Genomic DNA, 16643 nt, shown 5'->3' on the forward strand with positions numbered 1-16643 from the left:
CAGACACAAAGATTTTTTTAAGAATGCATTTAATAAATTACATTTTTCATTGAATACCCAAATAAATCCTTTTCATATCGTACTGAGACTAATAGATTCTCACACGGCATATTGTACATTTCTGACAATGGTTAAGGGAATGACTAGGAAAGTTCCTCTTTAACACAGAATATATTTCCAACATGACATCCATTTTAAGGGAGTCTGTACAATATAAGGAATGTACTGTATATACTGTATTGGAATCTTTTAAAACGTTAACAGCTTATTGAAAACAACATATGAGTACAAAAAGCTATGGGGCTATTGTTCTGTGAGGTAGCTTAGCATGGTTATGCTGTCTAAACTCAACTGAGACGAGTTTATGAAATTTAGACTCAGCTGTGTAATTGCGATTTCTCTGCACCTGCAGTTCAGAGCACGTTTTAGTTTGACCTTGTACCTTGTTCTGTAATTCACCTCACTTCCACTAGGGGGTCATACAAATCTCGATTGAGTTGCATTATTGCTTATACTATGTAAGGAGGAGGTTTAAGGAGTGATAAGAGCTTTTTTATTTTTAGTTAGGAATATAAACCACTTTCAGTACACATTTGTTATCACTATATAGCAAAGTTCTCTCTGTGAAATAAATGTGGAATTACACATTGCTATATTTTGTGAAATATGCCTAAGACTACACCTAATGTTATCTAATTTAACAAAGTGGATACAGTACACTGTGCACTAATGACATTTTCCCCCTTTACTCGTGAAATAATTTTAAATAATTATTGATCCAGAAAATATCTTAATAATGGAAATACCGAAACTAGGTTAATTCTAGGTACATCACAATAGCCCCATACATGTATCAAGTGTAAAACTATATGCGCACACATCAGTGACAATTATCTTCAAATATATATTTTAAATTCATTACCTCAACTCAAATTGATACTAAATCAATTAAAAGAAATAATCAAGTGTAAACATCCTCACCTATACAACAGTGACAATTAGCTTTAAGAACTTTTAATCATAATAAAAAATCAAATATAAGGTAGCATTCACACAAGGCAAATGTATCTTCACTTCTTAACAGTCATTAAAACCTCAAGCATAAGGGGTCCATGCTCTTCCTAAAGCCATTAATGGACTTAAGACTGGATTTGTGCTTCTGGTTTTTCACACTACGCATTACTACACCAACTACTACAACAACTCTTAAAAATAATATAAATAATAAAATAATAATCATGTTCTATGTTAATGAGATTGGATGGGACCACTTAGTGGTCGCCAGGATTGAGGTTTTGATCCAAAATATTTCACTTTACAGGACACGTCTTCTCACAACAAAGTGTCACTATTCACTACATTATCTAAATTGAGAGGAAGATGCTTGACTATGTGTAGATGGGGGGGGATAAGTGGTATTTAAGTTACTCTTCACACACAATGCACACATTTGGTCAATTACACTCGCAATACACAAAAACATGCTTAATTACAGTAATAACCATACTTGTGAAAAAAGTGCTTTGAAAACATAACATTTGATAGTATACATAAACAAAATCAGTGTAAAATATAATAGCAAACAATAAATAATTAGATTTAAAAGAAGAAGAAAAAAAATCAGTATAACCAAAAAAATAATTTTCTCAGAGGTACTGACTCCAAATGAGCCATCATGAATCTGCAATAATATATATGGTTTAACTCCATTTCGATTCACAGTGACAAGTATGACAGAAAAAACTCCAATCTTTTCTGAGTAATGTGGAGGGGGAGACCGAATAGTGTATGGTGTTGTTGCCACCCCTCCCTATTTGTCCCCACTGGGGAGAGAGAGGTCAGTCGCTCTGTCAATCAAGGCACCCAGCTCCTCCTCCAGCTTAGTGCTATCCTCCTAAAATAAAGAGTATTAGTGCTGCATCTCAAACCTACCAGCACTCATGGGATTGGGCATGCAGTAATTTGAGGAGAAATTTCGATAAGATATTCTATATTCAATTAGTGAATATTTTTCTTTTCCATAACGAGTGCAGAAACTAACAGATACACAGTAGGTTTTGCATATACAGTAGTATCTAGCACTGTCACCGCTTCTGTTAACATACCTCATTTGAGACACTGGTCATCTTCAAAGCCAGCTGAGCCCAATTTCTTGCCTCGGAAACATTCCCCAGCTCCTTGTGACACTACAAATGCAAACGCAACCAAAATAACGAATCAGAGGATCAACATTACATTAGCTACAAACCAGGGAAACTACACTCACACTAATTTCCCCTAAAAAAGAGTAACAGTATACATGTCGAAGGTCCCCACCTAAATCTTTACCATTAATCCCCAATTCATTAGACAAATCGTAATTGCTAGCGTAAATGAAATGAAGGGCAACAAACTAGCTAGCTGTTCCGTTACCTTCGCAATGTAAAGTCTTACTGTCTTGGAGAATCCAGGGTTCAGTTCCTCTGCCTGAAACCAAAACATAGAATTACCTTACCTTCAATTTCATCTCCGGTAAACTTCATCCCACACATAAAAAATGTCTCCAATGTTCTAGATTTCCTGTGTTAGACTGTTTCTGCATTTAACAACATTACAATGTAGCCTTGCCATAGTTTAGGAAAAAGACAACTAGCTGGCTAGAGCTGAAAATGACTGGTAACCAGGCTGATTATAGACACCAGTACCTTGAGGAAGTTTTCAAGGGCGTCATGGAGAGTGGAAGTTGGAGGGCTCTCATACAAGGCAGCTGCTGCCTTCCTTTCAATCCAGCCAAGAGTGGAAACCTATAGAGGGACAATATTCTCTTAAAGACATCATCTGTACATGGCCCACCACTCTTAATCTTAATATCTCATTCTGGGGTATTGTGTGTATATTGATGGCAAATTCTTTTAATTTAATCCATTTTAAATTGAGTCTATAACACAACAAAACGTGGAAAAAGTGAAGGGGTCTGAATACTTTTCGAAGGTACTGTACTTTACTGTACTGTATCTTAAAACTGAACTGATCACACCTCATACCCTGTATGTATCAGCTTTATGGCCGCTTCCTGCTCTGGTGCAGAAGTGATAAACTGTCATGACATGAGAACATTTCCAAGAGAAAACCACAAGAAACATAACTGACTGAGGGAAGAATCATGCTACTTCACTCACCTCATAACACCACCGTCCCAACAGATAGAAACACAGCGGGTCATCGTCCCTAAGAGCAATCGCTCGGTCTAAATGTTCCTACAGGAGAGCAAAGAGGCCCACATCACATTACACACAATAATACAAGGGTTACTGGCTGAGAGGCATGACTGACAGGCATCTGAACCTAGCTTAAACCAGGGAACCTATACACTGTGCTTTCACATCCAGTAGCCAATGCTAAACCTCCATCACCATCTAGTAGTAACATTAGGAACTAATATCAGGTTACAGATACTGTCTTTATCAACTGTGTTCTAATGCAGAGCTGACTATCAAATATAGACTTTGATGACGTGTTTCCAAAGTGAGTTAGTTGTGTGTACATATGCTTACCTTGAGGATGTGGCTGCTTTTCAGCTTGCCATGCATGCTCTCATACTGAGAGGTGAGGCCTGTGAGAACCGCAAACCTGTAGAAGACCTCACAAGATTAGTAAATGGAGGGAAAGGAAGCATTGTTGTCCAAAAGGTCCAAACCAAACGACCCCCTTGGGAGGTGACCATACGTTAAGTGACTCACCACTTGTGGCATTCAGCGTTCAGGCCATTCTTCTTCAAAGCTATCTCAGCCTCCTCGCGACCTATGAGGTGGAGGTCAAAGTCAGCTAGAGGTCAAAAGGTCAAGAGCATGGCAAGCTAAGGACATTTCACATTTATGTTACGTGAGGAAGGGGATTGGTGTGTGTGTGTGTGTGTGTGTATGTGTGTGTTTAAGTGAGAGTGTGTACATTACCTTGCTCTGCATATGACTTCTTCTCCTGCTTGTCCTCAGTGGAATCGTACATGTCACTATAGGCACGGGCCAGTCGCCATAGAAACTCCCTGCTGTCTCCAAACTAGTATCACAGCAACAAAAAAGAGCAACAACACGAGATATTACATAATGAAAATTGAATCACATCCCAGAGACATTCAAGCAGTCAAATGAACTCATTTACATGGCTGGAGGGAATTCCTATCCTTTAACATACAACAATGTTTTAAAAAGCTACAAAAAAGCTACTCTGAAGGTTGGTGCAGAATGCAACAATATTACAGTACCAAAACTCTCAGGCCCCTCTCCCTCAAAGCTCACCTGTGCCTTGTTAGCAAGCAATAGGTGAAACCCCTCCGCCTTCAAACTAGCATCACCCGTATGAAGGATGTCACTCTGGGCCAGGAGTAGTGCCAACTCCCCACTGGGGACCTCAGCCACCGCCTCCACAACCTCCTCTTCCCCCTGCTGTTCCCTCTCTTCCTCTTCCTCCTCCTCTTCCTCCTCCTCCTCCTCCCCCTCCCCTTCCCCCTCTTCCTGTGAGTCTTCCTGGCGTAATGTGAGGACTGTGGCGCAGCTCTTGTCCTCGTCTTCCTCCGACTCCTGTTCTGGCTCTCTTTCTCCTTCCTTGTCCGTCTCCCGATCAGTGTCACGGTCTGTGTAGTCTGACTCAGCATTGGCGGTGGAATACCTGAGATGGTTTGTGACATAAAATAGAACAACAGAACAGTGTTCAGAATCGGAATCACGCCACTGAGTGGATAGTTGCTGGCTACATATGAGACACTACTCACTCAGCTTATTGGCTTAAAGATTATTATGTATTCCAACATATTTGGAAGCTGGTGAACATCAGAATCAAATCTGAATATTAGGGAACTTTAAAACCCATGACCTGAACCAGAGTGGGAGTGTGGTTCCTCAAGTACTCAATTCAGCAAGGGGAGCCTGTCCTGCCAATCTGCTCCCAGGTTCGTTATGCTATCAGAGGTACAAAATGTCTGCCATGCAGCATCACCAACGTGGGTATAAGCAAACTCTCTCCTCCCCTGGCAATGTCAAGTCCTTTCACAATAAATAAATGTAAACCATTGTTGTCTTACCCTCCCTCGCTGGTCTCTCCTGCATACAGGCTGGCAGCTCCCTGACTCGCAGTGAAGTAGATAGAGCTGGAGCTCATGGAGTCAGTGCGTTCCCTGTGGATAACATGGCGCCGTCTGCGTGCTCTCTGGCTCTCCTCAACGCCCTTCCTGCACAGGCAAGACCAGCACAGAAACATTTAGACAACATTCATACATGAACAACACCCCTGAAATATGACATGGAGAAGCAGAATAGTTGTCAAATGTTCATCAGTGCTCCAAAGCAGGATCATTTAAGGGGTCATGAAAACTCACTTCACGTGCACAGAATGTTCCAGCGATTCAATACTATGTTTTTATCTCTGCAGTTGCTGTCCAAATTTGGAATCTTCAAATCTTCAACTCAAGTTCATGGCAACATGTTCTCTCTCATATTTAATTTCAATGGGGATTCAGTGAAGCCATGTGGCCGCCACTCACTTGACATCCTGGATGATCTGCAGGGCGATGCCCTGCAGGCCGCTCCGGAGCTCGGCCACCTCGAACCTGAGGGAGGCCACGCAGGTCAGCACCTCGTCCAGGCGGTTCCTCAGCTCCAGCTGCTGCTCTGGGGACAGACCCTGCACCGCCACCTCCACTGCTGCCAGGGCCTGCTGCTGAGACACCGTCTCTACGGAGGGGAGACAGAAGAGATCTATGGGAGAACATACTGTACATGTATGAAGACACACACACACACACACACACACTATACCCTCAGAGATAGACACACATTGATAGCAGCATCGCACATATCTATTTCTCTCTTTTAAAACGAAGATATGCTACCCCTGAATAACAAGTTGAACATACAGGGTGAGATATTCAATAGTGGGATAGGTAAGCTAGCTTTTACAAGCAATCAAATTATGTATATATTTATTGCTGCTGTACTATGCATGCATTCCCAACAACTTACCTTGAGCATCAATTGGCTGGATGAGGAGTGGTCCATCTGTGCTGTCTGTCAACTGTGCGGGTAGGCTGATCTGAACAAGTGATCTTTGTGATCTTCTTCTTTCCACTTCTTTGTATATTATAAAGGCGATCAAGCCAACGCCCGCAGTAGCCCCAACGCCCAGTCCTATCATGCCATTTCTCCCCAACGACGTGTTCATGTTTGCCAAACAAAGTGACACCAAGCCAGGTTATTGAACAAGGTGGGGTTTATAGACACCAGCTAATTGTCTAAATGTGTGTGTAATGATAAATAAATGTCTAGTCAAATAGCGTAAAGGGTAGCTGTCTCGAAACCCTCAGGAAAGCACGTTGGCAGATAGCATGCCATCCACGTCAAGTTTTGGTTTCAAAATGATATAACAGCTTCAGCTAGCTAAAAACGCGTCGGCGAGGCTCAGCGTGTGTGATATCTTGACACAAATTAGATGTGAAATAACAATCAATTACATTATCTATGGCACACTTTCCCTAAGCATCATCTCAGTTTGTCATCATGTTTAAAAAGAGTAGTAGTAGCCAGTAAGCTAGTTAGCAAGAATCAAGCTAGCAAGCAACGTCAAATCGTCATCATTGCCTGGGCTGGCAGCGAGCTGTCAAAACAGACGATGCCTTAATTACGTCCTTACCAACAACGAGCAACTTATCTCTTGATGATGATAAAAGATGCCCGTGATAAAAGTTGCCGTTTCATCCCCTGACAATAAGCTACGGTTCACATAAAGAGCAGTGACCTTAAAACCAAGCAAAACGCCATCATAGCTCCTCGGTTCACTTTCGCTTGCGCGTCGATTTGTATTTGAGCCAAGGGGGAATTATAAAAATGTTGGAATGCCCTGTATTGTACCGCTTAATAATAATTCCGTCGGGAAACTATGACATTCCCTAAAAAGTATTTGGGAAAAACACATCATCATGTCACCAGCACCCCATACAACAATAATGAGTCACCACAGACAGTTATGAATATGTTTGAAATAATTACCTCAACAAATATCATCGGACTCTCTTCGAATGAGTCGGGCATGGTGATTGCCTACTGTTTTACATTTTAACAGCATTCATAACAGGGTAGAAGGATTACCTTAACAAATATCATCAGACTCAGATGTTAGAATACATATCATACGCTCTATTTTCAAATGAGTCAGGCATGGTGATTGCCTATTGTTTTATATTTCAGCAGCATTCATAACAGGGCAGAAGGTGTCTTCTCATTAATTCAAACATGTGAGTGCAGGGTGTTGATCCCACCAATATTTCCACTTTATTTACATTCCACCAATAATTAAAGTTACATTATAGAGGATTTCGCCTCTCAGGTTGCTCTTAAGCCATGTAATATCAAAGCCTACACGAATGGGGATTATATATATGGGACATTATATTATTATAATGACAAAGTAGGTCACCGGATCTGAATCCAATAGAACACCTTTGTGATGTGGTAGAACGGGAGATTCATAGCTTGAAAGTGCACCTGAATAATCTGCAGGAATTACGTGATGCAATCATGTTATCATGGACCAGAGTCTCAAAGGAATGTTTCCAACATCTTGTGGAATCAATTCCACGAAGAATTGAGGCTGTTTTGAAAGCAAAGGGAGCAAAGGGGGTGTTCTTAATAAAGTGCTCAGTGGGTGTATATCTGTCTGCAATGTAAATTGAACAGAGGAGCAACTGTGTATGAAATGTACACGTTATATTGAAGAAAGAAAACTGTGAGAAAGACCAAGATAGACATCGTAATGACTTTATAATATCACCAAATATCAGCAAGATTGGAAAACATTTCATTTTTGTTTCTATATTATTTCAATACAATTAGAAATAATATAGGCAACTGAGTCCCTCTCAGTTCTCACTCTCTCTCTGAGGTGAGGTTCTGGAGACAGTTCTTCTCCTAGTAGACAAACCACGGCGTGAAGGAGGGTGTGATGTGGGTGGGGTGGGTGCAATGGGCCGCAATGCACCGATGGTGTCCCGAACAGAGATCATCGCCTGGTAGGATCGCAAGTCCTCATCCGCTCCTTCCTCATCTGAGCCAACCCGACTCAGGGTCTTCTCGGGAGTGGAGGAGTCTCTATCAGACGAGGACGGACTGGTTGATCGCATGGTCTCAGCCGGGAAGAAAAGGGGGTTTCTATAAATGGTGTAAATTTCCACCTTCTTCGGGGGGACCTCTGGGTAATTTCTCAGACGAGGCACTGGATGACATGGCAACCTCAGCTTCTTGATCTGTTCGTCTGGGGTGAGGAGCCTGTTGACATTCAGGACCGATATGGAAGACGTCAAGAGGAGCGGCAGTGGGGATGAATACTCTAGTGATCTATCCAAGTCACTCAAAGTTATACGTGAGGATGATCGGGAGATGCCCTGTTGCTGCTCTTCCATGGACACAGACCCCTGAGAATGTGAAACTGTATTTGAGGCAATGGTGGAGAGTGGGGACGGTGTGTGGCATACAGCACTTTCAGAGAGGTCATTCTGAATTGTTCCAAGAACAATGCTTGCTTCCGTGGCACCCTCAGCATACATTAGTGGCAATTGCCCTATCTCTGCCATCTCACAACACGTATCAAAGACTTTTTCCACTAAATCATCAGAAATTGCCTCAATCTTTGAGGATTCCATCCACTTTGTTGGGTTCCCTTTGGTAACGTCAGCTAGCATCTCATCCATTTCTGTGGGTGAGGAAGAGGGAGAGGAGGAGCCCAGCTCACTGGTGATCAAAGTGAGTACTTTCGAGGAAGCCTCCTCTATCTCAGCATGTGCCATCTCTAATGCCGACATTGTAGATGATTGGCTTTCAAATGGCTCTGGAAATCCCTCTTCAAAATCACTGGTCTGCGTGATAAATCCAGTGTTGCCCTGCATTACTTGGTCCTTCACGTCCTCCAGCATATTAGTAACCACATCCAGGGCAGTTTTGCTTGCCTTTGCAGTGGCCACTTGAAATACTTTGACACGGACCTGTTGAAACTTCATTATGACCTGCGCCTTGACCTCTTCCAAAATACCAGTGATCCACATTGTCACATACCTGTTGAGGTTTTCTTCATTCATGACCATCTCCTCTGATGGATCATGAGATTGACCACTGGGCTGTAGGCAATCTTTATCCCCCCCGAGAATCCTGCAGACAGGCTCTTCGCTGGATTTAAATGGATTGACCACTCGAGAAACACACTTCAGCATGTCAGAAGCGATTCTGGCAGTACAAGCCTGTTGAGCTGCTGGCTTTGACCCTCGCGCTGAAGTCTTGATTGACCCAGCTAGCTGCTTACTGACACCCTTTGTGCCTAGATGGTCGAGGATAGCATGCCTGAAAACTGATTTCAGCTGTGCCTGAGACATTTTCCTCCCCTGAGCCACTTTAGACTGAGCAACTTCACTTCTAGAGACTTCATCACTTCTAGAGACCTTGGGAGCCGCAGGGTCCTTGATTTTAGGTTTCCGTGAACCATCAGATGTAGTGACATGAGTAGATACTACAGAACCTTCTGTATGAGAATCAGCTGTAGTAACCACAGCTCCATCCTGTTTAGGTACCTCACTTCCTGTTGACGTGGAGCTCTATCGTAAAACAATGGAGAAAATAGATAACATGAGCACCTATGTACTGTAGTTACACTGTAATTACTCTAGTAGTAGCAACAATGTATTAGTAATTTATGGAGTGAAACTGTGTTGTGTTATTACACAATTAGAATAAGTAACAACATTCCTTATTCCACTTGTTTGTGTTATTACACAAGTGGAATAGTTAACAGTCTTTATTCCACTTGGATAATAACACAAACCGCTTTACTCCATTACAACTACTCCATTACAAGTACTAGGTAATTTACTCCATTACAAGTACTAGGTAATAGCTTATTATTACAATGTTGTTACTAGTGTAATTACCAGTTATTACACAGGCAAAGGAGCAATGTAATGCAAAGTGTGACCTTGAAGGTGTATAATGAATAGCATTAATGTACATACATTAAAAATATCACAATATTTTTTCATCTGTACCTGCTTTGTCTTGTTTGCTTTCTCCACCTTCAGTCTGGATTTGCTGGGCAGAGGAGCAAGGCGTTCAAGGGTTCGCCTCCTTTGGAGCAGGCAATGCCCATCCATAGGTCTCATCCCTACAAACACAAAAAAAAATCAGATGACATCTATTCACAATTTTTTTTATATTGTGGCCACCAAACATTGCTCAGAAATGTCCCTCAAAGTAGGAAAAATAGGGTATGAATACATTGACTTACCTGCCAATTTAGAATGAGGTGGAGGGTCAGGCTGATGAACCAGGGCTTCAATTCAAACAGAAATAAAATATTAAAGACACTTGATGTGATTTTGTTTTACATAGTCTTTTAAACTTTCAAAAAATGACTTAAATCTTACCAAGTTGTGGTGTTTTAAATATTTCTTCCAGGAGCCTTTTTCCATGACTGGTTTCTGTCATGCTCTCGTCCTCATGCATGTTATTCACCATCTCTTGCATTTCTCTCTGCTGAATGGCTTGTTTTCTTTCATACATACTCTTTTTCTATGAGGAGGAACATTATTTGGATTTGTCCAAGGTAAAAACAAGGTTATTGAATTGGATTGTCAATCTTGTCAACGTAGCTGCAACAGAAGCTATCACCCTTCTTGTGAAATTCAAGTGCAAAAATGCTAAAGCTTTATTGTCAATTTCTAGGGTATAAATGTACATTTGTATTAGGTTCCATGGCTTAAAACAGATACATCACACATGTTGACGTCACACACACATTAGTTATATCATCACATACATCTCTGAATTATTGAAACTGGATGTGTTGTTAGTTTTTAATATGTTGATTGGGAGCTTTGTAAAGTATAAAAGTGCAACATTTTACCTTGCTGTCCCGCTTTTCTTTGACCTCCTTCAGGTACCTTGCCTTGTTGACCTCATGCTGTACATCCTTTTCAATGAGTTTGAGGCAAGATCGCTCCTTGTACTGCATTGGATCAGAACAGGAGTTTAAATTCTACTCTTAGAGGACATGATGATTTCAAAGCAATTGCATAAGGCACTCTTCAAATTATTTAACAACTCTCTAACAGTGATTGTTCTCCTTGGCATTCCTACCAGCTGTTTATGGAGAACGTCCTCTCTCTGTGTGCCACACGATGCAGTTTGCAGGCCATCATTCTGTCCCTTGTCCCGATCACTGAATTCAACAAATCATTTACTGGACATCTCCAACACAGAATATAATACTTTGAAAGGAGGCAATACAGATTCTTTCCAGGTTTTGATCATTCAGCACAATGGGAATGTTGTCACAGGTGTACATTCTGCCCACCTGGAATCACTGGTCGACTGAAGTTGCTTCAGTTTCTTAGCTCCCTCCTCCAACAGAAAATCTCTCATGTCAGCCAGAGTAACATTCTCAGCAATCTGGCCTTCTCCTTGCAGCTTCACTAGATTTATCATATGTTCTCGCTGCAATATTATAAATAACATGTTGTATTTGCATATATTAGAACGATATGTACCAACATGTGTGATCTTAACAAAATATTTATTTTAGAACTCTGCACATTACCATCTTTCTTCTGTAGGATATGTCGAGGTCAGCTTTAACAGTATCCAGATACTGTTTGTAGGTGTTGTACTCCTTCAATGAGCATACAACCTTGGGAAGAGACCACATTGTGTGAGAAATCAATATGGTCTGGATTAAAGTGTATCCTGTCACATCAATACTTTCTGACATCATTGGGTTCATAGTTTCATCTTTAAGAATAAGGAGTAACAAGCGTCACACGAAACTTACTTTGTCATCTTCTGTGATTATGTTTTGCTTCTTCAACCTTTCATGCCTGTCTTTCTGGTGGTAGTGCTCATTGAGGTTTGGGTCATGCAAGCTGCTGTAACTGGGCTTCATAATGTGACAGTTGGGGTCACTGAGGTTGAAATGGGGCGTTGGCTGAAACAACTGGGGGAATAAGAGTAATGCCCAATGTAATGTCCAATGATGAGGATGACCATGCCTATGTCACTTTTAAAATGCAATCTTTCTTCCTTATCCCCTAACTACTCTGATAGGCCTGTAAGGCCTATAAATCTGGTGTACCTTAACATGATGGTGTTTGGCCCTTGTGTTTTGCTCTAACCATCATGTCCTTTTAAAGAAGGATTGTAAAGATTATTGTTCAGATATACTCATGTCTTGAGAGCAGGGGCTATGTTTCTGGACAGGGCCTTGCTTATACCTATCCAGTCCTCTCAGATCTACACATATGTCTGGGGAGTAGGAGCAAGGGGTTTTCTGGACAGTCTTGATAAACCTATCCAGTCCATTCAGATCGACACAAGTGTCTTGGGAGTAAGGGGGTCTATGTTTCTGGACAGGGCCTTGCTTATAACTATCCAATTGTTTCAGATCTACACTAGTGTCTGGGGAGTAGGGGCAAGGGGTTTTCTGGACAGGGTCTTAATAAACCTCCTTTCAGATCTACTCATGTCTTGGGAGTAGAAGCTATGGGTTGTTTCTGTACAGGGCCGACATGTCTACTCTACTTTGATTGACAATATTCTGATATGCAATGAGGTGTAGAGTGTCACAGGGTCTACCTTTTTACCCAGGCTTGACCTGGTCAACGTGAGGCCAACCCCAGGTAAGGCAGGAAGTTTGGTCATTGCAGCCAATCTGCTCAGAGTATTCTCAGGAGTCTTTCTCATAATTCTGGGGGCCTTCGCCATCGGTGGATCAGGAGGCTTGACTGATTTAGGGGCTATCCCCATGGAGGCGTTGTTCTGAAAAATAAGAAGCAACTCAGCTATCGGCCTACAGTAAACAATTGCATTTTGGGTTGGTCAATTCCTAGGTGAATTCAACAACTTTATTGTAATTCCATGTTAAGTAAACTTGACTTCACACTTAAAGATGAGACTTACAGTAAGCATAAACGTAACCATTCTACCAATTGTCAAGAGTGACTGAAATACAAACTTAAATATCAAAAAAGTTTGATCGTAAAGGTAGGCTACCTGTTTTCCTTTAGAAGCTTCTTCCATACCGTATGTTTGCAGAAATGAGCATCACGTCTGTTGATCCGATTATATATCAATACTTACGTCACTCATGAAACATTTGTTACTATGACGTAATCATTTGTTTTCTATTTTGGCCAGTCAATCACTTTTTCGGTCATGCTACAGTAGTTCCGAGGTATTTTTCCATAAACTTTGAGTTTCTAATAAAATTGAATAAGCTTGACAACAAGTGAATGAATACATCATACATTATACATTATATAGACGGCTCTTGGTGCAGATTACCTACGAAAAAGCAATTTATCTATTTACACAGCAGATGACGATGTACACACACGAATAGTGCCATCTGCTGGTCTGCAGAAAGTACAGCAACCATTTGAAAGAAAATCTCACTGATAAAAGCACAATAATGCTTTATTCCGAATAGCGTTCTCCCGTAACTCGGGCTCCCATGCTCTGGAGTTCGTTCTTTGTGGCGCACTCAAGAGCTCGAACGGGAAAAATTATGACATTCGGAACACATTCCCATGCTCCGGAGTTACCTTTGACCTGGCAATAAAATTACATGACCAGCCCTTTCCCATGCTGGATTGCCTGACAAAGAGTTAATCTGATGTGTTCACAATGGGCTACATGTTTTGTGAAGAAATACCAATATTCAAGTTGAATAATCATACTTTTTAAAGTTTTTATTAGTGAACATTAAACTTTGTTTTGTTTTGTCTTAATTGACTTTTTAACCACTAATATACCAACGCAGACCCCTCATAACTATCAATAACCACGTAGTTTTATTGAGGAATTGTGATTATTTTTCAGACAGTTAAATGTATAGCTAAGTACGTTCAAATATACAGTAACGTGGCCGGATAGAGGGGGGTGCTGGGTCGGGCTACGGCCCCCCAGTCACGTCCTCCCTCTACCATGCTCACAGACAAAACCTTACATTTTTATTTTCGTGTAAAACGTCTGGAAACCAATCATTGAATTCCTTTCTCAAATTGTTTTTACAATAGTTTCTGATTGGCTGGTTGGGCAACGCAAAGCTCCGCCTCAAACCTCACTGATAAAACACGGCAACAACTCAATCACCTGCTCACTCGAAGTCAACTGTCTTGTCGAGTGTTTCTGTGGTAGATAGTTCACTTAGTCCAAGCAAGGTGAACGCTATTAAAGCATAATCTGATCATCATCTTTTCATTGTTTTTATTTGTTGAACCGTTTCAGTTTAGATTTTCATTTCAGTTTTTAGTACCGGTAGTTAGATTTCTCGAACACAAGGCTGTAGATAGTAGGCTACTAGCTGGCTAACGCTAGCTCGGTTAGCTAGATAGTTGTTGTTGGGAGTGCGTGTTTGTGCATAGCCTAAGAAAAATCGGTGGACCAGTCACTACGATGTGACCAGGTGTGTGGTTGAGAATCAGCAAGCAATCTTGAATGTTCTCTCAGAGGTATCAGAAGATAGTGCAGCCGGAATGGATATTTGCACAGAGGCATCAGGACTGTTAGTACAACTGAAGAAACACAATTTCTTTGAAATAGGTGAATTCCTAGTTAAAGTTCTTGGTGCCTTAAAGCCTGCTAATTCTATTCTGCAGGCTCATTCAGTAGACCTCTGGAGTGCAGGGGAGGTCATCAGTGCCTCTTTGCAGGCATTGAAAGATAAGGTAATTTTCTGTTCATTTGGGCTAGGGCGTGATGCGGCCCCTTGAAACTTACGGGTCATGTCCCACACAAGATCCTGGACTGTGTCTCTGGTGTCAAAGGATGTCCCATCAAATCCAATCAGGTTAAATGACTTTGATGCCTCTTCAAACTTTGAATAGACAGCACACACTATGTCCCCTGACATTGCCTTGGAGATGGCAGAGAGAATTGGCATGGGAACATTTCCAAAATGACACAGGAATTCTGCGGCTGCTTTCTCCACTAACTCAGTGACTTCCCTGACTGCAGCATCTTCAATCCTCTTTTCAACAGAGTGGAGTCTGGCAATCCTTGGCTGCATGAATTGAGAGGGTCCATTACCCACTGCAGGGGTACTTGCTGCCTCTAGTCTGTTCTCCAGGAGATGTTTCAGGGCTAGCTTAACTATCTCTGGAAACAGAGCTTCAGCCCTTTGGAGGAACATGGACTTGGCCAGTTTTTGCTTCTGTTTCAAGCCAGGGTTCTCAGGGCCACTTTTGACCTCCTGGACCACCATAATGCTGTGTGGGAATCCTGCATAAACAGGGAGAAGGATTCTCTGAACATCCTCCTCCAGTGCTGGGCGGATCTTCTGTATTAACATTTGTAGACCCTCCATGGTGACCTTCATGAGAGAGAGAGATCGTTAAGTAAACTCATCCAGGGATTCTCTGGTATCTGGAGGAAATAACAGGAAGTTGTCATACCCATGAGGTAGAACCCATACTGTATATCTACCTCAACAATATAGTTGATACAATTCCGAGCTCGTACGAGTCCAAATGTAATGCCTTACAGGGCAACTAACCCCGGGGGTTACAAATAAAACGGGGTGGCTATAGCCCCTAACTTGGATTAACTAAGGAGAGCTCATTGACACAGCGTTAAACAGAGCGAGAGCGTCTCCTCTTGCACTCCATGTGAATCTGACCAGCCTCTCCTGGTTCCTCCTTGACCCCTGCCCGATCCCACCCTCTCGCATTAACCGAACACCACATAGCACTGTAGTATTCAGCTGGTTGATGTTATCACTCGTTTCTAATTGTTTGTTTCAACGAGGAAGTGTGGAGCACCTTAAATACACTCGGTGACAGTGGGCATGGTTGAGATGTTATTTACCTCAGCATTGGCTAACCTTGTCTTTCTTTTCTCTTGTATTGTTATGTTCCATTCAAAATGCTACATACCTTGGAAGAAGACACAACCACTGTGTCTTGACTGTCTGCATAGAACTGAATAACAATGGCAATCTCATCTGCACAGATCTGGATCAAATTAAATAAAAACCAAGTGACACCCACACATGACTCATTAGCATTGGTAGCATTATCATTAAACCTCACATGAAAGGGTCGCTTGCTGGCCTAGTCAATTCCTCATGGCCATAACGTTGATTTCATCACTCGGTATCAAATACACGCGTTGCTAACATCATAGGGATAGACATGGAAATAAATTGGTCTTTACATCTTCAAAGTCATTATTTCTCTGAAGAATATGGAATTACTCAGGGCCGTATATATGATGTGACTTGTCCTGACGTTAATGCTAGCCGTATTATGAGTTAGCCTAAGCTAACATTAAGAATCAGCATGAGCATGTTGAAGACTATGAGGCTGACCATATCAGGGCTAGCTCCAACTCCTAGCGTTACTTAGTAGCTAGGTAAGCAATGTTAAGTTAGCTAGCTAGCTCATCAGAAAGAGTTTCTCCTATGCAAGTTTCACCTAGCATAGGAGACTCCCTTCCAGTTGAATGCTAACTAGCCGCTAACGACGACAGGGTCCAGTCTCTTCCCCGCAGTTTACCGGTAGCTCCCGGCCTTTGTCTCTGATCTAGCTGAAATTGGCTGAATCCAAAACATCCAATAAAGTAGTGAAGAAGACAGTTGACGGT

The 16643-nt window shown here is 41.7% G+C and overlaps 1 protein-coding gene across 1 annotated transcript; it reads right to left on the reverse strand.

Annotated features, from left to right (window-relative positions):
• Positions 1–20: 20 nt before the first annotated feature.
• On the reverse strand, positions 21–6811 carry rmdn3 (regulator of microtubule dynamics 3). The gene is made up of 12 exons (XM_083689462.1): positions 5994–6811; positions 5516–5705; positions 5057–5203; positions 4275–4644; positions 3933–4035; positions 3720–3780; positions 3534–3609; positions 3159–3236; positions 2685–2783; positions 2413–2466; positions 2106–2186; positions 21–1894 (listed from the first exon to the last, which is right to left on the reverse strand). Exons 1-12 carry the CDS (start codon positions 6190–6192, stop codon positions 1811–1813), a joined length of 1542 nt encoding a protein of 513 aa, XP_083545588.1. The 5' UTR covers positions 6193–6811; the 3' UTR covers positions 21–1810.
• Positions 6812–16643: the final 9832 nt, after the last annotated feature.

The sequence above is a fragment of the Argentina silus genome (assembly GCF_951799395.1).
Source record: "Argentina silus genome assembly, chromosome: 17".
NCBI lineage: Eukaryota > Metazoa > Chordata > Actinopteri > Argentiniformes > Argentinidae > Argentina > Argentina silus.